Below are 27,993 nucleotides of genomic sequence, written 5' to 3'. Positions count from 1 at the left end.
ATAATTGCTTACTGGAAACAGAATGTTGTTTAGAGAATTAAAGCAAAGAACATTATGACACCTGCTTCTATATCCCATCACCTGCTGTTCATTGTATGAACATACATACATACAGGAAAAAATAAGGGTCTTGCTTGTGTGCTTTTGTTTTTGTACAGAACTCCCACTCTTACAACCCCATATGATCCTTTGACCTCATAACAACAATAACAACAACATTTATTTCTATAGCATGTTTTCAGACTAATTATGTAGCTCAGAGTGATTTACAAAATGAAGAAAGAAACAAGAAAAATATAAAAATAAGATCAGGCAATTCTAAGTAACAAAGAATAAAGTAAGGTCTGATGGCCAGGAGGACAGAAAAGACAAACAAAAATAAAAAACTCCAGAGGGCTAGAGCAAAAAAACAAAATCTGCAGGGGTTCTGAGGCCACAAGACCACCCAGCCCACACTAGGCATTCTACCAAATGATCTCAATCAGTCCTCATGGTTTTCAGGCTTCACATGGAAGAATTAGACGACGATAGTCATGTGGACCTCTGGCCTTCAATCCATCAATGTAGGGACTGCGTGGTACCCTGATCAGGTGGTGGTGGCGCAGATTGCCACCACAGAAAACTGGAAAAAGAACAGCAGAGAAAGTTGGGGTTAGTATGGATTGTGGAGCCATGATAAAAATGATAATTCAATGTAAAAACAGAATGTCAGGGTTACACTAAAAAGAAAGCTATGAGAAAGCCATTTTTAGCAGTTTTTAAAAATTCTCCACCATATTAGCCTGGCAGATTTCTGTCGGTAAAATAAGGATAATAATAAGGAAATGTAACAACATCTTCATGTAGAGCCCAGTCGAAGACTGAAATGAGCAGTTGAGCAGGGTATCCTGAGAGCAGAATGAAAGCGAACCAGAGAAACAGGACATTATGAGGGGACGTAAAAAATGAAAGGGTCCCTTTGGTTTATACTTGTCTATTTAGAACAAGTTAGGTAGACTTGTAACATAATAAGATGTTCTTTTTTTGTAATTTCCTTTTCTGATTTTTAACTTCTGTACTCTCTCACATAATCAAGTACTGGTCTTAGCAGTTCCTTCTTCCAATTTAAACTCTTGAAGTCACACATCTGCAATTATATATTTTCTCTTCATTATTCCAGGACACAAGTTTAATATAGACGCCATTAGTAAATGTGAATCATTACACTGCAATTATGATTTTTATGAATTACTAACGTTCTAACCTTTATACAAACAACTGAGCTGTAGCAACTGTCTAATAGCAAGAAGCTAATGACAAACATTTCACTTTGTGGCACAGCTGGCATTTCTAGCTGAAGCAGAAAATGGAAAATTACACTTTCTAAAGCCGAGACATCATCTCACATAGCAAGACATCTCACCAGTAGACCTTAAATCCCATATGACCTCATTGAGAATCCATTATATTAAAAGTATGTATTTTAAAATAGTAAAAGTATTAAAAATAAAAAAACAGGTAATGAAAAGCCAGAGGTGCTGAATGAGGTTTATGTTGAGAATGACAGAAGTGCAAATATTATATAGAAAAGTGTCACTTGATAATAAGTTCTTTTGACAACACTTTAGAAAAGAGCCTTTAAGGTCATGTTCTTGTGTGACTATTAGTCATTTATTGCTGTGTAAAATTTTAAAAAAGCCTTTTGTCAAGGTCTTGTTAAATTACTGTAAGTGATTAATAGATGCACTGTAACAGCATGAACTGTTATACTCTACCAGTTATGAGAACCTGACAGTTCTGCAGTGCAGACGCCCACTGCCTGTTTGACCACCCCAGGTAATCTTCTGGTGATGAGTATTTAAGAGTAACTGCTATGACATTTAAAGCAGCTAATCTGGGAGACATGCTATTTCTTTCATGGATAAAATAAAAAAAATAAAAACAACAAAAAGAGGTCTTTCCCTAACGCTGAAAGCAGAATCAAAAGCACAAATGGATGAGGATTGTGACTTATTTTTCAAGCCACAGGGTTTAGCTATAATAGCAGTCGAACAAAAATTGCAGAGTCTTTCACCAGAATTCTATCATTTTATCAGAGCCAAAACACCAAGACAAGAACAGAATTAAAACAATAGAGCAAAACCAGAGTGTCGAAATCTAACCAGACTTGTTCATTGATCAAATCTGGGCAAAGGGGGTCCTGCGCTGCAGTGTAATTTATTTATAGCGCACCATCATGACACAAGGAAGTCCTTAACAACCAGGCAAGATCCCCTATCAACCCATTATCCACACATAGTGGCTTCTAAAATAGCAATGAAGATACAGTTAAGGATTAAACTAATAAAAATTGAAGTCTTTCTCAAACAGAAATAAAATTCAGACTTGTACATAAAAACATATCCAGTTAGGCTTTTGAAATATAAAAATCTCATAAACAAAAAAAAATCATCCATGTCAAAATGGGTCTCACTGTTCTTCATAATAACATTCTTCAGCCTCCTTAATCCAATTCAGGGTTATGGGGGACAAGAGTTAGTTCTGGCAGAAAGCAGGAACCATTCCTGGAGAGGGCAACAGTCCTTTGGAGGTCCCATTCACACATATATTCACATGTTAGTTAAAGAAAAATTTCACTGAATAAAGAATAGTCATGAGTAGTGGTTACAAATGAAATTCAAGATGGATGTCCTTTATTATACCCCAACTGGTGGAGCCTAACCATGTGAACAGCAGAGTTCTCATGGCAAGACAGAAGAAATCAAACAGAACAGCCTTCTTTATCAGTTAGGTTAATTTACATAACATATTTAAATATATTTTAACCGGTAACAGCGCACTGCATGGTAATGTGCAGTGAATACACTTGACTTCAGTATTCTTTGTTTTCATACTCGTTTGCTCAGAGGTTCCAGAGCAGCTCTTCTTTTCTCCACCCTAGCAGCCTGCATCTTCTCTTCTTGCGTCGGCATCTTTTCACATTAAAACTGATTAAGTCAGTGTTTGTGTTGCAATTACTTATTACGTTTTATTTAATTTTTCACTTAAGCTGGCACTTACAGTAAGTCATCAATGTGCCTCAAGAATGATTTCAAATATGAAGTGACGGCGAAGGTGGTAATGATGAGAACGGCGCCCATATGCATGTGCCGCCCGGCTGGCAGCTGACGAGAGTTGGTTCTATACTAAAATAAAATTAAAATTAAAAGAGGAATAACCTTGGAGGTCAATCATCACCCTGAATGTGGATAGTAGACATCAAGTAGTATATGTGTAACAAATTTCAGGTTAATAGTTTTGGTTTGCGAGCTACAGGTGATTTAAAACCCTGGACAGACAAATGAACAGCCACAGTAGCATTTTATATAAGAATATTTGCATCAATCAGCACAGAGATGAATGGTATATCCTAGTAACATCCTTAATTTTGTCCAAAACTCCCAAAACAGTGAATATGTTAAATGTATTGGGTAAACATCTGGGGCCTCTTGTATAAACGGTGCATATGCACAAAAATGTTGCGTAAGCCTGTTTCCACGTTCAAATCGCGTTGTATAAAACCTAAACTTGCCGTAAAGCCACGCACATTTCCACGGTAACTCATACCCTGGCGTACGCAAGTTCTGCGCTCGGTTTTGCAGACTGGCAGCACCCAGCATCAAAGCAGTGCTACTGTTCATGTGTGGTTACCCTTTCTTTTTTAGATCCACATCCCTGATGTGGCTTTATAAATACACTGAAATTAACTGCATATTGTTTATTAGTTTAATCCATATGATTGTAATTAACCTGTAACAATATAATGGTCCACGGAATGGCCAAACTATTCTAAATATCATTGCTGCTTTAGCGTTATTACTCTCACTGCACCTTCTTCTTCTTCTTCTTTCAGCTGCTCCTGTTAGGGGTTGCCACAGCAGATCAACCATTACTCTCACTGCACCCTCAGAGTAGCTGATCGGAAAGAGAATTATTGGTATACAGCATCAAGCACATGCTGCCTCAGCCATGCTGCCTATTTGAACTGCTCTCACACGGCAAACACTTCAAAATCTTTCCTGTACTGACCACTAGATTCAGAAACAGGTTCATCCCAAGAACTATAAATGCACTCAATCAGTCCATCAAGTGCTCCTTGTAGAACTGTTTGTACTTATTATTACAATCACCTGACTGTAAACTTGCACTACAGTTATAATATTGCACAACCTGCAATACTTTATAAAGCGCGTATTTACATATGATGACAATATCATTTTTAAGATGAAATGCAGCAAAATATGTTTATTATATTATACAGATAAAACTTTAACTTCATTTAAATAATCTATATTGTTAATAATTAAACATGTGAGGACACGGTGTTGCTGCGCTAGTTCACGGATTGTTCCTGCCTTGTGCTGTATGCTTGCTGGGACTGGTGTGACACTGGAAGGTTAGAATAATTAAACATGTACTACGAAGATATTTCAATGTTCCTTAAACGTTTTGAAGAATCAGCGTTCTAAGCTTACAGATGGCTTAACATCTATTACAGAGCTGATTGTGTGGCGATTGGGTATTTGGAGAAAGAAAAGTAAGTACAGTAATTATGTGTTAGTACATTTGAAAGAGACAGTACTGCTGCAATAAATTATTTCATCGCAGGTCGCGCACAATCACTGCGCCTCTGTGTTCCTATGTTTAATATCATGCTTTAACTCCTACCATCATGAAAATGATATCAAGTATACATCTCAGCATGCTAATTATTCAGAGAGCTGTAATATTATAAATGTAATGGATTCTGTGTCCTGTCGGAGGATTAGAAAGCCCGGATGCACGTAGTGATTCACACACATAGAGGACATAGAAGATCAAATACAAAACAAAGTATTTAATGTGCTACTTTAGTTACGATGGGATTTGAGATACTAGTAAATTAAACGATTTTAAGATGAAGTTTATAATGTTCTACTTTAATGACAAAATAAACTACGTGACTAAAGTGGAAATTTCGACATTAAAGTTCACATTTTGTGCCTTTTCTCCACTGTGTGCCTTTTTTTTTTTTCTCTGTACCTTAATAAGCTTTCATATGACTCTCAGACGGTAGGCTACAACTCGCCTTTTCACGGCGACTTTGATATCTGACAGCTTCTTTTTTATTTCAGGCACTGTAAGACTTTGTGAACTTGAGCTTTCCAGTTTCTCCGACTCTGTATTTCACTCGATCAACTTCCTTTTGTTGTTTATACCACTGTTTAAACCAACAAATAGTATGTTTTTCCTTTCCTCCACTCGGTATTCGCTGAACTACTTCTTTTTCCCTCCCATGCTTTTGCCATTGCCTTTTCACAGAACGCTGAGCTGAAGGGCTATTTATATAGATTTGCATATTCAAAGAGGCGTAATTCTGGGAGGAGACGGGGCGGGACAGCAGGCGCGTGCACGTGTGTTACTTTTCACGCTGACTGGGATTTATATAGCGGAAGGACGTGGAAGTGGGGAACGCACAGATTTATGCATCTGGATTTTTTTGTGCGTAAGCACATTTCTGCTTTTGTGCTTACGCCATGTTATAGTGTGAATTCTACGCATGTCGTTATGCATGAGGCCCCTGGTTCATAGCTTGAACTTCTTATAGGTAAATTTAAAATGTTACATGATCTCTTCTCTAACTTGATATACTGACACAAATGCTGTCAGGATGGCCTGCTTTAGCGGGCAGGCAGTTTGAACACTTTTACCATACCTACAGAAAATATTTCACTTACAAGGGCCATTTTGGAATCACCAATTAGCCTAACATATATACGTCTTGGGACATGTGGTTTTGCAAATATTATCCTGATTATTTGAAATGGTGACAAACTGTCATGGTTTTTTGGCCTAGAAATGCATTCCAGACACTATGACATCTTGTACAAATAGAGTACATTGCTATGTGTTTGAGGTGATGTATCTTACATTACACTAAAATTTTACATCTGCGGAGTTATACTGTATTTTATCAGACTTGTGTCTTCTTGACAACATCTGTTATTTCTTATGTGGAAAAACAATCTCAATGTATATGTTGTTTTGGCATAAATTACATGGGTCCATTTTAGTGTTATATACAGTGCATCCAGAAGTATTCACAGTGCATCACTTTTTCCACATTTTGTTATGTTACAGCCTTATTCCAAAGTGGATTAAATTGAGAATTCTACACACAACACCCCATAATGACAATGTGAAAAAAGTTTACTTGTGATTTTTGCAAATTTATTAAAAATAAAAAAATTGAGAAAGCACATGTACATAAGTATTCACAGCCTTTGCCATGAAGCTCCAAATTGAGCTCAGGTGCATCCTGTTTCCCCTGATCACCCTTGAGATGTTTCTGCAGCTTAATTGTTGTCCACCTGTGGTAAATTCAGTTGATTGGACCTGATTTGGAAAGGCACACACCTGTCTATATAAGGTCCCACAGTTGACAGTTCATATCAGAGCACAAACTAAGCATGAAGTCAAAGGAATTGTCTGTAGACCTCCGAGACAGGATTGTCTCGAGGCACAAATCTGGGGAAGGTTACAGAAAACTTTCTGCTGCTTTGAAGGTCCCAATGAGCACAGTGGCCTCCATCATCCATAAGTGGAAGTTGTTCAAAACCACCAGGACTCTTCCTAGGGATGGCCGGCCATCTAAACCTAGCGATTGGGGCAGAAGGGCCTTAGTCAGGAAGGTGACCAAGAACCCAATGGTCACTCTGTCAGAGCTCCAGAGGTCCTCTGTGGAGAGAGGAGAACCTTCCAGAAGGACAACCATCTCTGCAGCAATCCACCAATCAGGCCTGTATGGTAGATTGGCCAGACGGAAGCCACTCCTTAGTAAAAGGCACATGGCAGCCCATCTGGAGTTTGCCAAAAGGCACCTGAAGGACTCTCAGACCATGAGAAACAAAATTCTCTGGTCTGATGAGACAAAGATTTAACTTTTTGGTGTGAATGCCAGGCGTCACATTTGGAGGAAATCAGGCACCGCTCATCACCAGGTCAATACCATCCCTACAGTGAAGCATGGTGGTGGCAGCATCATGCTGTGGGGATGTTTTTCAGCGGCAGGAACTGGGAGACTAGTCAGGATAAAGGGAAAGATGACTGCAGCAATGTACAGAGACATCCTGGATGAAAACCTGCTCCAGAGCGCTCTTGACCTCAGACTGGGACGACGGTTCATCTGTCAGCAGGACAACGACCCTAAACACACAGCCAAGATATCAAAGGAGTGGCTTCAAGAAAACTCTGTGAATGTCCTTGAGTTGCCCAGCCAGAGCCCAGACTTGAATCCGATTGAACATCTCTGGAGAGATCTTAAAATGGCTGTGCACCGACGCTTCCCATCCAACCTGATGGAGCTTGAGAGGTGCTGCAAAGAGGAATGGGCGAAACTGGCCAAGGATAGGTGTGCCAAGCTTGTGGCATCATATTCAAAAAGACTTGAGGCTGTAATTGCTGCCAAAGGTGCATCGACAAAGTATTGAGCAAAGGCTGTGAATACTTATCATGTGATTTCTCAGTTTTTTTTATTTTTAATAAATTTGGAAAAACCTCAAGTAAACTTTTTTCACGTTGTCATTATGGGGTGTTGTGTGTAGAATTCTGAGGAAAAAAATTAACTTAATCCATTTTGGAATAAGGCTGTAACGTAACAAAATGTGGAAAAAGTGCTATGAATACTTTCCGGATACACTTTAATGTGGACTTTACATAGTGTAGATAACAATCAAAATTAAAACATAATATAAGAAGAAGAAAGAGAAGAACATCACAACAGAATTAAACTAACACTCATATTTTAGGGAATGTGAAGGAAAACTGGAATATTCACAAAGGAAACCCCACACAGATCACTGACCAGGAACAGGTTTTGAACCCAGGACATATCCATGAGTCTCCTGATCCAAGTAGCTTTGTTTTAAAAGGCATCATTAGCACTTTGTAAGGCATTTTAGGACTAAATAACACATTTATTAAGATCTTGTACAGTACATGGAGGTGATTGACTCTTAGAAGCTTCTAGGTAGACTCTATTCTGAAGGGTTAAAATTCTTTTAAACAGCCGTTATTGTACATGTAAATTAAACAGATTTCAAGCTATATTCTTTAAGTGAGATCCAACCCAACAAAGCAGTTTTGGTGATATATTTGAAGTTATTTCTATTTTTACTTATTGAGTAATTTTGGTACTGTTTAGTTTGCCACTGCAAGATATATTTTCATCATTAATTTAATCCCAAGTGTCTGTGTGTCCATCAGGTTGCTTTGTCTCTGTTATATGCCATTTGGCATGGGATTCACAAAGGCAGTGCTAATGATCATGATACACCACCTGTTGGCACGTGAAACACTATGCATTTTATAACTGCAAATGTTTGTGAAATGTCATCCATTGGAATGAAAAATGCAATGCATTTTATTGCTGTAAATATTTGTAAAGCACCATCTGTTGGAATGAAAGACACAATGCATTTTACTGTCTACAGATGTTTGTGAAGCACCATTTTTTGGAATGACAGATGCAAGGCATTTTATTATTACATGCATTACAAAATTCATTCCAATAGGTGGTGCACAGCCAATGTTAATCCTGAGGTCTGCATTATTTACTTACATTTCCAACTATCGTAGATCCGTCAAAACAGCTAGTCGTTTAATAATCAGTAGGAGGTGATCTTAAAATAATTCTTTTTGTTAAGTTCAGTTCTACTCATTTCTTTCATTTCAGAAACAGTGAAGAGTATTCCATGTTGCTCATGTAACAAAAGGTTGCTAATGCCAATATGAAAAGCTTCCAGTCTTTACCATTGCTTCATGTTAAAGTTCAATGTTGTACTTGCATTTTTTTATATAAATTACAACAGTAACTTTTTTACATTTTTTTTACAGGTGACAAATGTAAGACAATTGAATATGATAAATTAAAATTTAGAATGCTGGACCTGCAAAATCAAAAATATGTTAAAGAAGGAGAAGAGGAAGACAGTGAAGAGAAGACATCCTTGAAGAAACTCCTGGTAGATCAGATGTTCAGATATTTTGACTCAGACAACAGCGGGCTGGTAGACAGCAGTGAATTGTCACAGGTGGGAATTTTATTTAGTAATCACTAGTTTTGCTCTTATCAACATTATATATATATATATAAAGTGATTGATCAGATCTTTAAATTAACGAATTGGTCATAATACAGTATATCGAAGTGCTCATTTTCAGAGTCTATTGCCATACATTATGACATTATGGCCATCACACTCGGTAACAAGTGGAGTTAGAGAAGTTCATTAAACTGTGAAGGCCAGATGCAAATATTTATATTCAGTGGGGTGGTGGGGGTCAACGCAAGGTGGTGAATAATTGTTTTCAAATTTTTATATGTACCTATATCTGTTATATGGGGAAACTTATACAGGAGACCCAGTGTGCATTTTTTCACAAATATGCTGCTGGTTTTTTGAGATGTTGTTGTCAGGGATTCTCTCTCTATTAAATAATCAGAGAATCTGCATGGTTCGAAAATTCCTTCATTTATACCAAGGGAGCCCAACACAGTTATTAAGCAGGTTTCAGACTTAACTGAGACCATACTGAAGTGCGCAAGTATTTGTAATTTTTGGACATCTGGTAATTGGGTTAATCAGCATATAAATATTACTGCTAGAAGGGATCCTACTCCATTGGGCTCTTGTGCAAGGCCCTTACCCTGAAAATTGCTTCAGGAATGCAGTATAATGGCTGAGCGTATGCTCAAAGGTCATGCAAAAGGACAGTTTCCTCCCGGGGATTAAGAAGGTATATCAGAATTGAGGATGTGTCTGATTTGTGGCCCAGAAAAATGCCATTCTTAATCTTGGCACCAGTTATTTTTGGAAACATCTGTCTCACCTATCAAAACTTCCACCTTCCCTGTTCATTGCTTTCACAAAGTTTTCCATTATTTCAAGTTTTATATGAAGAGGAGCCAAAACTATCTTTGTCATGTCGACAAATGGTCGGCCATGGAACAACCTGCTTATAGAGCAGCCAGAAATGAGATTCTTTAGCCTGGCTGTCTCATTTACAAATGAAACAACAGGACTTGGGGTATCTTGGGTGCATTCCTACTAGCAGTGCCACTACTTTTAGATCACCACAGACGTTCATGGTTAAATATATGTATGCTTTTTATAAAAGAGGAAGTCACAAAACTAGGTGATTGCAATAAAAATTGATTTTTGTTATCAACTGGCCATAATCCATTAGATACATCCTAAAGTGTTCTGGAAGCAAAATCCTCATTGTCCTGTGTAATTAAACAATTTTTTTAAAAAATCAACATTTCTGAAAACTGAAAAATCATGACAGTTGTGAAACAGTTATACAAACGGACAATCACAATAATTCTTTTGTCATATAAAGACTCTGAGATGGATATAAGAGGAGTCTGCCACATTGTCAAAATTGTTTGGAACTCACAGTTTTTTACTTCTACATTAGGTTTTCTTATATCGGTGAAAAACTGAGAAGAGAATTGAGAATTGCAAGTTAAGATGTTTAGAGTAGACTATTATTTTTAATTTTAAAAAGTGCTAATTAAAGCTAACATTGAATTTGACTGCCAAAAACAGAGAGAAAGCAAAAAGACTGTGAATGCATCTGTTCTTTCTAAGCTTTTGCAACCACCTAAAGGCAAACTTTTTAATGATTTTTCACAGTATAGACCAAAATGTTATCATCCAAAATGAGAAGAAATCTTAAGTTATCAAAATGATTATTTTTGCTTTATGCATAGTTAAGTATTGAAAATATCAAATTATGCATGTTGTTTAGGCTGGCTTATGTTTAAAATATAGAGATAAGAAAACTCAGAGAAACTGAAATGAAATTTAAAACTTGCAAAATGAGCAGTTTGAAAAAATCGGTTTCAACACACAAAAAAGGTTTGGGGCAGCCACCCGTATATTATCCCTGGCTGCAAAAGGGTAGAGAAACAGGATGAGATGTGTTCTCATTGAGTTTCAAACTGAACTGATGGGGCTAAGAAAAGATGGCTGCTTTATAAGTCGAAAAGCGGAAGTGTTGTCATTTGGCTGAAATCGGAAGTGACGTCAGTCTGGGCGGCAGAATCGGAGGTGACCTCAGTCTGGCCACTGGAAGCGGAGGTGACGTCTGTCTGGACGCCAGACGTGATGATGATTCAGGCAGATTTGGCCTGGCGGGTAATTACCTCCACTTGGTCCACTCAGCTCCCTCGTAGTCGCACATGTGTGACAGTAGAGATATTAATGCATCACCATAACAAACATAATGTCTTACTAGTGAGCACTGCTGCAGGACACCACCAAGGATTTGGCTGTGTGGGGTCTGCATGTTGTTTAATTGCTAATATGGATTTTCCCCAGTACACAATTTTCCTTTCATACCTAAAGGACATGCTGATAGGATACCTGGTGATGCTAAATTAGTGTAATGTGAGTAAATTGGTGTAAAGTGAGTGGGCCTTGCTATGGTCTAGTGTCACACAGTCATTTCCTAGAAGAAACCAAAAGGTCATGTGATAAGCTCGGGCTCTGGACAATAAGCAGTTTTTTGGAAGAAGTCCTTGTGGCCAATCACTGCACCAAAAATGAGCAATAAACGTGTCAAGTAAGGGATAACCACAGAGAGAACTAAATATTTACTAAAATAGCAATTCTACAACCTTTCTGAGCCTGTGTAAATGGTCATTGAACCCTTGCTTACATGGCTGGTTGGTTCTCCTATTTACTGACCACAGGACTACACCTGTTCTGTTAAGTGATAAAGCTAGTGGAGTTTTTTAAATGCAGACATCAGGGGAAGAGACGTAGTCTAATTTCAAAGACAAGTTCAATTGCTGGGAAATCAAAATGCCCTGACGACAAGCCTGATTTCAAAGTAGAAACAAGAAACAGAAGGTCATTTTTCCAGAAAAATGTCATATACCGTTACTACTGCTGGTCTGCAAAAAAATGTTTTCTGTTCTTTATAGATTTGATGGGGATGAATCCAAACCCGGTAAAAGAAAGATGAAGGTTACACATACAATAATTTGAAATATAATTATTACTTACAAATAGTAGCTACTTCTTCTTGTGACCTTCTGAACGTGTTTTATGGTGTAATGATAAACTGAATTCTGCTAACACAGACTCACTCCACTCTCCATTTGGGCAATGGCTTTGTGTTGAAACCGTTTAAGCAACTAATTTCTTTCTGCTGGACAATAAATAGACATCTTTCTACCCTAAGTATAAATTACTGGCTATTTTGAGGGAATAAGAAGAGAGGAAAAAAAATCTGATTTGAGAGCAAAAAAATTGAGCAAATACTCTATTCTGGGTTGTTTCCTCCTCAACTAACATTAAGAACAAGAAAAACTACCATTTTTCTACTTAAGATACTTATGCCATCAAACAAACCTAAGTTATTTTTAAAAAATCAACAAAACTTTTTTAATTAAATCAAATATCTTGCAGTAATAATAATAAATCTTTACATTTTGTATGAGGAATTGCAGTTTCAGAAATGGATCCAGCACACCAAAATCTATAAAGTACACCAATTTGTCTGCTTTCGAGGATTTTGGCACAGACCAGTATAATTGCATGGTAATGATTTTAAAAAGTTTATCCGCAGACTCGGATAACAGGAAGTGTACAGTGGCAGCTTTCTACTGTTCCGCCCCTGACGTCACTCAGCTTGAGTGGGCTATAATTCCTTAGTATCACACAAAATGCCCGAGCCCACACAAAACAAAACACTATTGATAACAAAGCAAAACTGTTAATACGATAAATGCATTTTTAAATCCAAAATTAATATTATAAAAATCATAACAGTAAAGTCAAGAAAAAATAGACAACAGAACTAATTTTGCAGTAACACTAAAGCACTCATCTTCATTCACACTTTTCATCGCTCTCCCTCTCCAGCTGTCTCTGTTTATTACTCTCTCCAGACTCTAGACCCCTTAAGTTGGATGGTTACACCAATCTATTAATAACTTCACAGTCAGTGGACCTCTGGCCATAGGACCCTTTAAATTCCACTTCTGGAGTCAGGTATTTGCAGCAGGTACAATGTGCTACACCCTTGAGCCTTCTGTTTCTCTTAAAGTGTGGTTCTCCAAAGCAACTACTTAGATGGCACCTCTGAAAGGATGGACAGTATGGCCCGCTACCAAACATTCTTGGATTGGGTGCTCTCTAGCAGCCAGGAGGTTTTGGCACCTTGTGAATTCCTCCTTGGCCTCAACCTGTTTTAAAGGAGAGGGTCAGGTATTTTTGGAAAGTGCTTGGCCTGAAGCTATCCTGCGTCTTGAGGGGCACTGCACACTATTGCCAACGCTGAAATTCTGTCTCATTCAGGTGCCCTTCTGTGGCACACAGCATACACACAGGACAAGTGTTTAATGGTTAGAAATGCTAAATCACTGATTTCTGCTTTATGTCAGATGATGCTTGGATAACTTCCTGTTCCCCCAACCAAGAAAAGGGTTAATCGGTTTTAGAAATGTTATGTTTCTTCATGTGTACTGAATATTGTACATTACGCACATCATGAAAGGCACATTAATCAAGATTGAGACAAAAACATCCATTATTCATTATTCATTATGGTTTTCATCATTATCCTAGGTAATAAAACAAGAAGGACTGGCCAATGATTTTTCTGACTGTACTTTATTTGATCTGCTGAAATATGATGACTATAATGGAGATAAACATCTATCAAAAGAAGAATTCTACAGAGCATTTGGTAAGTGTGTACCCAGAAACTCCTATTTTTGCCAGACTATACACAGTTGTTTGGAAAGCTATTGTGATCAGTTTGACATACTAAGTTACAATTATTTTTTTTTAATGTGGTCAATTGCTTTGCGAACTGTTTGTAAAAGAGAAATAGAGGCTCTGAGTCTGAATCAGGTGCTAGAATTGATCTGATCGAATAGTAACTTGTAGTGGTTGTGCTGTGGGAACTTGTATGCATGTCTGGATTTATTCTTGAGGTTACCTTTAGAAATAATGCACGGTATTTTCTTGTAGTTACATCACTCCTGTGTCTGGTCACATTCATACGTCATGCATTCCAGGCTTCACTTTACACCACACTGAGACCAACATTTCCAAAGGGTCTCGGTGAGTTTTTTTTGGTCTGCACTAGAGTACGATTGGTGTGTTCACATTTAGCTAAACTTATCGGACCATGGGGGAAATTGTTTGACAAAAACACTCCAATTGGGCTAGGTGTGAAAACGCCTTTTGAGCACAGGTGGCTTATTTCATGGGTGTTTCCTGAACACTGGATGAGGCAACTATATGAAAAACTAATGGTATTTGCTATCGGTTTACAAATACTCTTGTGAAGTATTGGAAATTGTGTGGGGGTCTCTGGGGAAACCACACATCTCCAGTTAACTTCTTTCCCACATAGGCTTTTAGTTTTAGTTTGCTCAGCTTCAAGGTTGCCACCAAGGTTGACTTGAGGCACTTGTCACTTAGAGCTGTTTTTCTGTACACTCAAAATGAACTCAACAACCGCTGTGTATTTCCATTACTATTACAAACTTTAGTGTCTTTTGTTCTTTTGGGAACTTCCGTTAACTTAGATAACTCTTCCACTACTTGATCATGCCAGTTTCTTCTACTATTCTTACTTTTTAATATACACTGTCTTCAGAAAGTAATCTGACTCCCTCATTTTTTTCACATTTTGCTACGTTGCTGTCCTGCATTAAAATCAATTAATTTTTACCCCTCATCAAGCAACACTCTTTACCCTAGGATGACAAAGCGAAAACAGGAGTTTAGATATTTTTGCAGATTTATTCAAAACTAGCAGACCACGTGCGCTTCGCTGCAGTCGCTGTAGTTGGAATAATTATGTATCTACATGCAACTTATAGAGCTTGTTTTTATACAACATTTTTGGTTTGTCGTCCTGGAGCCAAAATATATACATTTTCTCTATGACTAATACGTGAACATGCTACATAAGAAATAGAAATGGGAAAAACAGCAACACCACCGGGAACAACAGTAAATGAGATAAAGTAAAAATCTACCAAATCACTAAATGAGATAAAGTAAAAAAGGGCAACAGCGCCGGGAACAACAGTAAAAAACAACAGTAAATGAGATAAAGTAAAAGTCTACTAAACACTAAAGTACAAAAACAAAGTAGAAAGTAACAGTAAACCGCAACACCGCCAGGGACACCGGCACACCATGTCTACTAAACACTAAGAAACACTAAGTAGAAACACTAAAGAAAAAAATACTATTCAGTAAGTACTGCATCTAGTAAACAGTAAATCAGTAAAGGAGAGAGGACTAAACACTAAGGATAAAGAACGGTAAGACCGCGTCAGCTGCGGAGCTCAGCTCAGAGCGAAATGAAGTGAATGAAATGACGTGAATGGGAGGGGAGATGATCACATGACTCCCCCACCCGCCTTAACTCTCAATCCCTCTACAAACACACAAACACAGTCTGTCGGATTTCAACTCTCCTTTATATGTATAGATAAAAAAAAAATGAAATATCACATTAACCCAAGTATTCACATCCTTTATTGAGGACATAGTTGAAGCTTGGGTGTCTTCTTGAGTGTGACACGACAAGTTTCACCCATTGGATTTTGGAGATTTTCTAATATTCTTATCTGCACTCCATATCGAGTTCTGACGAGTTGGGTGGAAACTGTGGTGGACAGCCATTTTCAGGTCTCTCCAAAGATGTTTGACTGAGTTTAAGTCTGGTTTCTGGCTGAGCCACTTAGGGTCATTGTTATTTTGGATTATGAACCTTCGGCCCATAATGAGGTCCAGAGTGCTCTGTAGAAGGCTTTCATTAAAGGTCATTTCTAGAATTTGCTCTGTTGACAAAAAAAAACGAGGTGAAAAGTGGAGGTTAAAAGCCAATAAATACAACCAATTAAAACAAGGTTAAAAATCAACAGGCTAGAAGAAGTCCCTTTTTAAAAAACGGGTGCTTTCTCCATTTAACTGGCAGCTACGCTGCTTCTCCCATACGGGCCTTGCAGCAGGGGAGTTGCCCTATCCGCAGGTGCAACTGACCATCCTCTGGTCTGGATGCCTTCCGTCCCCTGATTACGTACAGCTGCCTTGCCGGACTGAGACTTGGGTCCCCTGCGACCAGGGCGCTCACACTGGGGCTCTCCCTCCCAAGCCTCCTTGACTCCCGCTGCCTTCTGCAGCAAGTCATCAACACTGCTGGTCACTCCAGCTTCTCGAAACTGCTCAGCTGGAGCAACCATTTCTGACTACCCCGCACCGAGTGTCAGCCACACACTCCTCCTTAGGGGCTCATCTTCCAGCTGTCTGCCTTCACCAGAAAACCTGCTCTCTCTTGCTTGTTCGCTCCCGCACCAGCTCTTAACGCCTCCTGCCTTCTTCTCTCTTTAACATCCCTCCTTGTTTCTTTCTTTCTGAACTCCCCACTCTGCAGTCACGCATCTCCTTTTTATGTGGGGACGTGGCACAGGTGTGGCAATTAGCAGCTCCTGGCATCAATTACGGACACAGGTGATTCTGCAGCCATCCATGCACATAAGTGCGGAAATTCCCACACCGCTTCACACCAGGGAACCACTCCCGTCACGCTACCACTCCCCCTCCTTAAGCCGCGATTTTAAAAAATCAGCGGCGGACCTCACTTTACCACACTCTGATACATATTGTCAACTCTGGACCCTTCTGTAGACAGGTTTGTGCCTTTTCTTATCATATTTAATCAATTGAATTGACTACAGACGGACTCCAAATATGATCAACAAAAATAGACACAACCGAGCCAAATTTCAAGTGCCGCAGAAAAGGGTCTGAGCACTTATATCAGCAGGGCTGTGAAGTCAGTACACAAAACCTTCAATTCCAACTCCGAGTCCGACTCCTCAATATGTGGTACCACTAACTATAACTCTGACTCTTCAATTCCTCTATTTGTAATTAGACTTGTACATTTATTATGTTGATTGAAAGCACACAACATCTATATATATATATATATATATATATATATATATATATATATATAAAATCCAATGTCTGTCTGTCTTTTCACGAGAAAAAAAATTGTTTTTTTTCTATAATTTGCTTGAATATTCCGTTTGATTTTACAACTTCTCTCATCCCTCTAAGTATCATTTTTTGATTGCGGTACCGATTTATTTATGGGAATCCGAGAGAGACGCAGTGGGTGATGGGGAGGGGGGCGCATCCCTCCTCACTCATGTGTCAGCCTCGGGGCATAATCTTAACTCCGCTTAGTTAGCATATTAGAGAAAAACTTAACGGATTTAGATTGGGTTTTCTTCTATAATTTGCTTGTACGTTATGGTTGATTTTTCAACTTCTCTCATCGCTCTAAGTATCATAGTTTGATTGTGGTACCGATTTATTTGCGGGAATCTCAGTGACATGCAGTGGGCCACAGGGTGGGGGGCAGGGCCCTTCTCACTCGCGCATCAGCCTTGGGGCGTAACCTTAACTCTGCTTAGTTAGCAAACGAGAGAACTACTTAACGGATTTAGATTGGGTTTTCTCCTATAATTTGCTTAAACATTATGGTTTATTTTGCGACTTCTCTCATCGCACTAAGAATCATAGTTTGCTAGCAGGAGCGATATATTCACACTAATCTGAGACAGAGGCTGCAGGCCGATGGGAGGGGGACGTGTGACGTCAGGAGTAGAGAGTCGGGCACAGCCCTCCTTACTGTCCTGTTTCACTATTGCACAGGTGAAGCCACGGTGGATGGCTAGTATAAGATACAAGGCACTTCATCACTGCTGCTGTGAATCATCCGGCTGTTCTTTAGTGCTCAAAACTGTTAAAGTCTAGGTTTAAAGGCTGTAGTAATGTTGTCATGGCTTAGACATAAGGTGAAACAGACAAAATTTAAACATTTTTAATCAAAAGTCTAGAAGCAAAAAATAGTTTAATCAGATAGAATCGGTAGATTCTTACCATCTCCAACTCCACAGTCATGTGTGTCAGTATGATATTTCAGTTTTTTTGCTTTATCAATCTGCAAAAATGTTGATATCTTGTTTATGCTTTGTCATTCTGGAACATTGAATGCTGCTTGATGTGGGAAAAATTCAACAGAGCAAAATGTGAAAAGAGTGAAGGGATTTGGATTTCTTTCTGAATCCACTGTATACATAATATTTTATGGACTGCTTAACTGGTTCAGAGTCAAACACAAAGCTGCAGGTCATCCTTAGACTCTGAAGCAGCAAACAAGCGCAGTGACATAAAAGGTCTTAATGGTTATGTTTGTCACCTGTTAGCACATTTTCAGAGTGCCAGTAACAAACTTTGTCACAATTTATTACTATTTCTTTACTTTTAGCTGTTGTGTTCTTTATCCTCATAATTTTAAAAAACACTCCCAACAAATCCATCTAGTTGTATTATTACCTTCTTAACTCCTGCAGTAAGCCCTTGGATCTGCCCATATATTCCATAGAAGGAAGGTAAATAGCAAAAATTGCTACATTTCTTCAAAAGATGTGGTATGTCTTCTTTATGTTTCAGATTTCTTCAGTTTTTACTTCATTGCTAGTGCTCTGAGCTGACAATAACTGTCTTTTCAATTTATGCCTCAGCCACAAATGACGACAATATTATATGTAAATGTGGCTCATGAACCTGACACATATTTCCATTGTTTTGGTGTCACATTAATGAATCATTTTCACAATGGTATTCCATTTCAGAAGCACACAAAGGCAGTTTTAAAGAAAAGGTTACTTTTAATAAAAGTCTGTAAAATACAAGGACATTGAAGAAGCAGAGGAAGACATACAGTAGCATTCAAAGCTTGTTCGACATTGAATACATTTTGAACATAGGAAACAAAGTGAATCACTTTAAATATGATGCCGGCATTTTTGTAAAAATGCAGAGATTTTGAGGTATGAGCTTTATGTAATGCACAGTAACAAAATAAGAAATGATGAAATGACCTAATCCACGCAGAGTGCATGCTCAGCACAAACTGGCAGATTTCCCTGTGAATAACTCATTGTCATTGCTCCAGAAAACAACACATGTTCACATATAGTTTCAGTAATTGCATTAGTGCCTAACCCACTAAACTTTTCTTCTGCCATCAGGCATAAGTAGCAGTGTCTGTGAGTAGGAGGATTATGCTGGCTCCAATCTGCAAAGGCCTGGTGGACAAGCAAAGTAGTTTAAATTCAAAAACATGAAAAAAAAAACTACAGCTTTATCCGACATATTTTTTACTGATCTTTGTTGCTCACTAACAGTCCACCATAATAAAAGGACAAGATTCTGTATGTGTGTGTGTCAGTGTATCTATGTGTCTGTTAAGTTACTATGTCTCTATTATATAGCATTTGGTATAGGATTCATAACAGCAGTGCTAATATTTGTGATGCACCATCTGTTGAAAAGAAGAATACGTTCATTTTATTACTACATGCATTTCAAACTGCATTCCAATGACGATGCACTGCAAACATTAATAATGAATATTCTGAAGTCTGCGTTGGCAACTTAGATTTCAACCTGTCTTCAAAAGGTAGCACAGCTAGATATTGTTATATATTGATTGTAATTTTGTAACATTTTGTTACTTACTGGAATGTTATTTTGGTGCTAGTCACACATAACATGTCTGTTAAATATTGCTTAATATCACAACCTGTGTCACACACTATGTCACTGTGGGCCATCTGTTGGTGAAGAAAGATTCACTGATCTTCACTTAGTGATCTTCACGGAGTCAATGGAGGCTTTGATTGGGGCTCTGAGACTGAGCGAGGAGTCTGAGTGTCATGTTGCAAGTATCCTGGATAAAAACCAAGATCCAGGCCTTTAATGACCTCTTAGGCAAAGCCATCAGCAGTGTGTCTGTCTGCGTAGAGAGTGTCAACCTCGTTGAGAAGTTTACTTACCTTGGCAGTGACATTCATGTCTCTGGTGACTCTTCCTATGAAGTCAGTAGATGGCTTGAGAGAGCATGGGGGCTCATGAGGTTGCTGATATTTATGTAAAAAGGATGAGGGTCTAAGTCTTTGGAATCCTGATGTTTCCTGTTTTGCTATATGGTTGTAACACATGGACGCTATCTAGTGACCTGAGACTCCTTTGGTACTGCGTCTCTTCAGAGAATCCTTGGGTACCGCTGGTTTGACTTTGTGTCCAATGACCGTTTGCTCATGGAGTCCCGAATGAGGCACATTACCTGCATTGTGAGGGAGTGTCAGTTACGGCACTACAACTATGTGGCGTGATTCCCTGAGGGTAATCCGGCTTGTGGCTGAACGAGCCCAAGGGGACACCCACGCAACACCTGGCTGTGGTAGATAGATGGTCATTTTCTGAGGGTGGGACAGGACTGCGTGTCATCTTGGGGGTTTGCCAACCAGGCTCCTGAGCTGTTTCCTCGTGTGGAAGTTGCGGCAACATGCCGAACCAGTGCATGCTCCCATACTGATGTGACCTGACCAGACCTGTGTGTTTTGTTATAAAGGGCAGGACAGAGTTTAAAAGTGCCATGGTAGAGAAGCATAAAAGATGAGTTAAATTGTTGACTTTCATTTCAGATTCAATTTCACAATTGCAAAACTAGAGGTGAAGATTGCATATATTTGTATTGTTTTAATCCATACATTTGTATGTTTTATTGTTTTAAAGCTAATCTTTATTTTTTCATTATTACAAGGACATAAAGTACCTTGGGAGTATTGTAATATGAAAGCCTGTTTCACAATATGGAATTGTATGTGAATTACATGGAGCGTCTCATGCATAGTAAGGATATTGGTGAAGTTCAGATAGGCAACAAAACTGTACCTTGACTCAGGTAGCATTAGTTAAAGTGCCAGTCCTGACCCCAGTTCACTACTTCATTCAGGATGGTCATCAGACCAGGCAGGACCTCAGCAATTGGTCATTCTGACCTTAGGGCTCATTACTGGATGTTCATATAGGTACATTTTACTTTCTTGTATATGAAGTATAGGGAAAGTATTGTAATCCTCCAAAGATTCAATGTCAAGATTTTGATGCATCTCAACGTTTTAGACCTCCCTGACTTTCTCTTATACAAAGTATAGTGAAAATATTGGAATCCTTCAAAAATTTATTTTCGAGATTTTGATGAATCTCGATGTTTTAAACCTCCCTGAGTCCAAAAAATACCATTTTTGAAATTATGTCTGTGTGTCTGTCTGTGAGTGTGTATGTAAACACGATAACTTGAGTACGCTTTCACTTAGGACAACCAAATTTTCCATACAAGTATTAGGTACAAAATGTTAATTTTATCAAATTTTTGCTATTCTTCTGACCGTAAGTGGTATTTTACCTTTCATTCAAGCAACTGCATATTCTGATTTATTTAAATGTACTTTTATAATAATTGTTCAGTATATTATTGATTTGATTTGTCATTGATGGTTCAACGTACATAATACAAAAATATAATTATTGTCTTGTGGTTTACTCCTCAAATATCCAACCCCATATATGAATATACGAGAAAGTCTAGGGGAGACCACTCCCAATTTTTTTCTCTAAAATTTTCCGCACAGATATCTTCTCTTCTCAGATGAAATTCGGCAGGTTAGCTGAGAATCATTCTCCATATACTGGCCAGTAGTTTAGTTTTTTTTTTTTCAGATTTGAGTTCATTTTAGAATATAAATGAAAGAGAGACACGGGGAGAGGAAGGAACATCTGTATTTCTGTGTAAGTAGATAGATAGGTAGATAGTTATTATCCCGCAGGGGAAAAATAGGCTATGTTTGTGTATTTCAAGTCCCACATTTTAACAGAGCAGGACTTGCAAGTCACTGAAAGCCTAGGTAAAAAGTGGAATGCTCACTTGATCTTACAGCAATAGAGCAACAATCTACTGTAAAGACGGTTATCTTTCTCTCTCAGTTTCTTTTTACACAGACTCATATACGAATGGCGATAAGCTAGCATCTAAATAAAGAGGCAGTTCTGAAATCCAGAGTGCTTTTTCAGAAAGGTAGCAGGCTGGCAACCCTCTGTGCCGTCAATATAGCAACTCATTTTGCCAAAGCAATGAAAGAAAATATTTTGTAACAGTTTCAGAATGAATTATTCATGTTCCAAATAGTACAGCTTAGAAAGGCTATTCTGTTGCTTACCTAAGGACATGCAGAATCAATTAATGACACCTTCCGTCACTTAACAGTGAGATGATAGATTCAGCATGAAGATTTAGTGAACCTATGCAAATCCATTACTATTAGTGGCAGAATGTTGACGTTTTATTGTCACTTGCCTCGGACGGACTTTAATTTGTCAGTGTCATACTGATGTCTGTCATGTAAGCTACAGTAATTGCAGAAACAATCTGAAAACACAGAAGTTTATATTGAAGTGTAAAGCATCTGAGCTGGGCTAGTGATACTTTATCACTTTACATTTCAGCTGCCAGTCTAATTAAAGAAAACTGTGAATCTCTAGAAAGATTACTGCAACATAACACCCAAAAAACAGCAATTTTGGAATATAACATTTTCATTAATCCATATGTTCAAGTCAATGATTAATTTGGTATGCAAAGAATATATGCTGCTCTATTTTCAGCATTTCTTGAATTTGTGTAAAAGAGAGAAGTTTGCATGTGTTGGTTAATATAAAGTATAAGTTAAATACAGACATTTACCAAGCCAACTCATACAACCTAAGGACAGCTGTGAAAAATGGTAAATGGTGGTATGGGGCAAAAGTGAAAGCACAATTTGAGCAGTCCAATGCCAGTCATATGTGGCAAGGTCTATGGACAATAACAGATTACAAAGCGACTCCCCCAACCATAAGTTAAATAATTGATATGTGCGCTTCGATGTGAATGTCACTAATGCCAACCAGTGGTCCAAAACATCTACGTCAAGAGGTCTGCCCAGTGAGGGAACAGCACTCATATTGTTGGAACATGATATAAGGAGAGCTTTCATGAAAGTGAGCACCAGGAAGAGAGCAGATCCAGATTCCTTGTACACTAAACTAAATCCCATGATGTTTTATTTTCACATTCATAATGTGCACTGATGGTGGCGGAGTGGGTAGCGCTGCTGCCTTGCAGTTAGATAGATAGATAGATAGATAGATAGATAGATAGATACTTTATTATTCCCAAGGGGAAATTCACATACTCCTGCAGCAATAACAAAGCAATATTTAAGCAATATAACAAAATAATTAAACAATTTCAAACTGCGTGGAGTTTGCATGTGCTCCCTGCGTCTGCGTGGGTTTCCTCCAGGTACTCCAGTTTCCTCTCACAGTCTAAAGACATGCAGGTTAGGTGCATTGGTGATCCTAAATTGTGCTTGGTGTGTGGGTGTGTGTGCCCGCCGGTGGGTTGGCGCCCTGCACGGGGTTTGTTTCCTAAATTGTGCTCTGTGTTGGCTGGGATTGGCTCCAGCAAACCCCCGTGACCCTGTAGTTAGGATATTGCAGGCTGGATGATTGATGGATGGATGATGTGCACTGATTGTTTTGGAAGTATATACTTTTAGCAAAAAAGTATGTGTTTTCCATATTTTGAGCATACAACTGAATAACTGACATGTGGATTATGTATCATGAGCAAAATTTTTTTTTCCCCTCCATAAATTCATAGATTCATTTCACGCCGTTTGTCTTTGTACAGCATTGGCCACCATTAGCTTATATTACATGCTAAACCTTTTACTTCCTGTTGTGCATGAAAACACAACACATAGCTCTATTTACAGCTATAGCTTTTCTTCTAAAAGAATATTGACATTTACAGCCTATTAATGCTAAAGTGTAAGGCAGTTTATTCATAAACTTTCATCTTTTCAAATACCCTGCTCGCTTTGCTCACCAACCCCACCCTGGCCTGCGTTACGCACCAGCCACTTCGAGTCACTGCCGCTCACGTATGTGGATTTCCCTTTCACCAAACAACAAATCTTTTAATTCTCACCGATACGCCTCTCATTGGGAAGCAACACTATTTTTCCCTGATGGCAACACGAATTAGACAATCTACAAGACTCTGACTTAAAGTTTAAATCTGAACAATATATTCAATCTCTTTTCACTGTTCCGTTATTTCACCGAGTAGTAATTTCCGTTTGTTTGCACTAATGCGATCTTTATTATAATTTTTTTGAGACTTTTGAATTGTAGTACTTTCATTATCTCTAACCTGCTCTGCATTGTCTATTGCACCAGCATTTTTTAATTCTTTACAACATTCTACTTTGTCATCTACTCTTTGTCTTTTATTTCTGGCCCCTGGTGTGATTAAATCTCTTAGCATAAAGTCTCGTCTCTCTGAAAAAGTCACGTCTCGTCCCAGGCTAAAAAGTCTTGTCTCGTTTTCAGAATTTTTTTACTATAATAGAGAGATAAATTTCCTTTATCTGTATTTAAATGCATTTTTCTTCATTGTCTTTTAAGGACAGTCTTGTTCTTAGAAACTGAATGTCCCTTGTGTACAAAACTGTGATGCCAGCCAATGTTAACATTCATTGATTTGCTTTGGTAGCAGACAAATTATGATTTATTCAATATAGATGGCTACAATTGGCATTTATCAGATCATGAAAAGCCCAAAGCAGTGTCTCCAGGAACCAGAGTGGACATTTAAAGTGAATATCCAGCCATAGGGCGTGCTTCTTGTACTCTTAGTCTTATAGTAGATCCTAGTACAACTACTATTGCTTAATTTTGCTCAGTCACCAAGTGTGTAGAGTGTATAAACAGCTACAAGCTATGGAGCAGTTTCCTTGATTGCTTCATGACTGTGTTTTTTGCTGTGACCTAGATATTCATAGGGGAAACAGCTCACAGGCATTCTGTTGCTCTGAACAGAAAGTCAAACCGATGTCTCTGGAGCTATAAATCAATATTCTGTTCCATTTCCCTCATTGCACACTAAAGATATCTTCCAGCATGAGAACAGAAAGCAAAAAAGAGAGCAACATTTATGTATTTTATGCTACTGAACTGAATCATAAACATTCACACAGACACAACAAAGATGGAAAAAGAGTGATGGAAAGATGAATTGTACACAGATGGTATATTTTACAAAATAGATGTTCTGTTATGGTGAGCACTTCACACACTTGAATAGCTGATCTCGCAGGTGTGTGGCTACCGAACCCTTACTCTAGTCTAAGATGTGCATTCTGTCCTTCAAACTATAACCTCCAGAATTGAATTTCAATTCCAGAATATCATGCAGCTTGTAAATGATGTTTGCATTTAATTGTTTGTGGGGCCTTCCTGAGACTTTAAAATTTTATTATACAGCTTCTCTGGGGTATTCTGTCCCAGAGAATCTGTGTCTGACATTTTTCAAATGGCAACCTTATTTAAAAGTTCATAATTTTGTAATGTTATTTTTGACAACATTTAGCTTTTACAATGGGCGAGGCCATTTTGAGGGCTTTGCAACACTCATTACCATAGTAACACATCCCACAATGCTTTAGGACAGTATGATGTCATCATTAGTGCGATTATAAAAAGCAGCTCTAGTTCATCTGCGATTCGATTTATTTGTAAAATGTGTGTGTTTGTTTTGGGTGAAATTTTGGAATAGTGTTTTGTTGTTTCTGTCTTTGATCTTTGGTTTTGATCCTTTGCTACTGTGGAAGCCAGCCCGGACACAGACAGGCGGACACATTTGTAACACCCAACACACGTTTAATAACCATAATTACTATTTACAAAAGTGCCACACAACCCCAAAGTCCCCAAAAGTCCAGGCCAATACCGTACTGCCTCTTTTTCTTCAGGCCGCCTCCTTGCCTCCTCCAGATACCTCGTCCTCTGCCACCCGACTCTAGCCATTGTATGAAGTGATGCGGCCCCTTTTATACACACCCGGAAGTGCCCCAGGTGCCTCCCAACAATCGTCCGCCGGCATTCCCCAGTGTGTCCCCAGTCCTCTTCTCCCCAGCACTTCCGGGTGTGCCGGAAGTGCTGAGGTCCAGGGCTCCAAAGACATAGGGGTGCCCCCTGGCGGTGACCACAGGGCCCTTACAGGGTTGAGCTTCAAAGCTCTGTACCCATGGCCCCCAAAGGCACCAGGGCAGTCGCCCCCACGTGGTCTTGGGGAGGCGTAAGCCCTCCTCCGGTCCTCCTGGGCGTCCCAGCCAGATCGCCCCCCCAGCCATCTGCGACACTACGTTTATTTGAACTTGTTTTTCCTCCTGGTTCTTCCCCATAAAATTTCTCTGGTTTTCAGTTTGACATCAGCGCAGCAGCTTATGTACATAATTACTAATATTGCTCCATCAATGTTAACCCTTTCAGCCCTGACATCCTATTACTAGTACATAAATATGCAGCCGTTTTTGTAAAGCACAGGTACGTGTGCAGTCATTGGAACCGGGCTTGCTACTATTAGCGCAGACCAGAGAGACTGGCATACAGTCCACGAAACACGGAAGTGAAAATGGCCACTTCTGGACTGTGCGCACCACATAGTAAGTAGCTCCACTTTCAATTTTATTTCCTCAAGAAGACTGAAGTATTTCAGTCAGTAGGCGCTTTTTCATATATACCTCAGACGTTAAGTGCTGTTTAACTAGTGTGTCCTTTATAATAAAACGTTGGCAGTTAAATAGCTAACTGGTGTGCATTACATAAATAATATTTCACATGCAGACTCAGAGGCTACACGGCTTAACTTAACGCACATTACATATAATTCACAGCCAAATCTATTAAACAATAGTCACCCAATATAAATTTTCAGATTGGGAAGATGTTTGCCTTATATGTTCCTCTGAAACTGGATGATACCTGTGCAGCATTAAGTACAATGATGGCATGCAAATAGTCCTTCAAATCTTACAATATCTGGCAAGTTATTAGCTAACTCAGAATTATATTGTCATAATGTTGTTCAGTATTTATTTTTTCCAGATCTTGCAGAGTATCCATTTTTGAATTTCTTGCACCAATTTTGGGTTTTTAATTATGGTTTTAAGTTCTCTACTTTTCTTTTGCAACTTACTGAAGACGTTTAAAAATAAATTACATTATTTAATTTTTTTCATGGGTGCCACAATTTGTTTTATTAGTTTTTTAACAACAGGGAAATATTTCAGTCTGTGACATCATCAGGGAGAAAGGATAAAAGATCACCCTCGATAACCTTTATAACCACAAGGGGTGCCACTGAGCCCCAAACCGCAGATACAATAAAGCCTCAACACACTTTACTCTCAAATAAAGGGTTTTATTGAGCCCCAACACCTTCTCCACATGAATAACAGCAAAAAACACACCAAGCACAGTTCTCCTTCTTCCTCCAAGAGCGTAGCCCACTGCCTCCTGACATTGACTCAATCCAAATGATTCTTTTAAGCCTGACCTGGGAATTGCTTCTGGTCTCTTGTCCCATTCATCCAGAGCACCTCCCGGGTTGTGCGGAAATTAGGACAGTCCTCCCCCGACAGCGCCCTCTGGTGGACCCCAAAGACTCTGACAGGACTCCATTTCCCATGCAACCCTGCGCCTGCGCCACCACCACCTACTCAAAGCATCATGATGCACCAACATTGATGGACTAAAAGCCAGAAATCTACGTGACCATCATCATCAGGTCCTTCCATGAAAACCCTAAATACAAAGAGGACTGTTTGACTAATGTTAGGTAGATTACCCAGAGGGGACTGGGCGGTCTCTTGGTCTGGAATCCCTACAGATTTTATTTTTTTCTCCAGCCTTGGAGTTTTTTTTGTTTTTTCTGTCCACCCTGGCCATCGGACCTTACTCTTATTCTATGTTAATTAATGTTGACTTATGTTTATTTTTTATTGTGTCTTCTATTTTTCTATTCATTTTGTAAAGCACTTTGAGCTACATTTTTTTTGTATGAATATGTGCTATATAAATAAATGTTGATTGATTGATTGATTGAGGGTGTCCAAAGCAGGTTTAGCCCAGAGGAACATTGCCA

General features: G+C 38.7%; 1 protein-coding gene across 2 annotated transcripts in view; it reads left to right on the top strand.

Moving 5' to 3' along the window:
• Positions 1–27,993, top strand: part of fstl5 (follistatin-like 5) — a 1,124,912-nt gene that overhangs the window by 697,683 nt on the left and 399,236 nt on the right. For both annotated transcript variants that reach the window (XM_039750328.1, XM_039750329.1), the window contains exons 5-6: positions 8,893–9,089; positions 13,641–13,761. In XM_039750328.1, coding sequence (XP_039606262.1) covers positions 8,893–9,089; positions 13,641–13,761 — 318 coding nt within the window. The remainder of the gene's footprint in view (positions 1–8,892; positions 9,090–13,640; positions 13,762–27,993) is intronic.

The sequence above is a fragment of the Polypterus senegalus genome, chromosome 4 (genome assembly GCF_016835505.1).
Source record: "Polypterus senegalus isolate Bchr_013 chromosome 4, ASM1683550v1, whole genome shotgun sequence".
Classification (NCBI taxonomy): Eukaryota; Metazoa; Chordata; class Cladistia; order Polypteriformes; family Polypteridae; genus Polypterus; species Polypterus senegalus.
The sequence above is the reverse complement of the archived record's forward strand: the minus strand, read 5'-3'. Positions and strand labels throughout refer to the sequence as shown.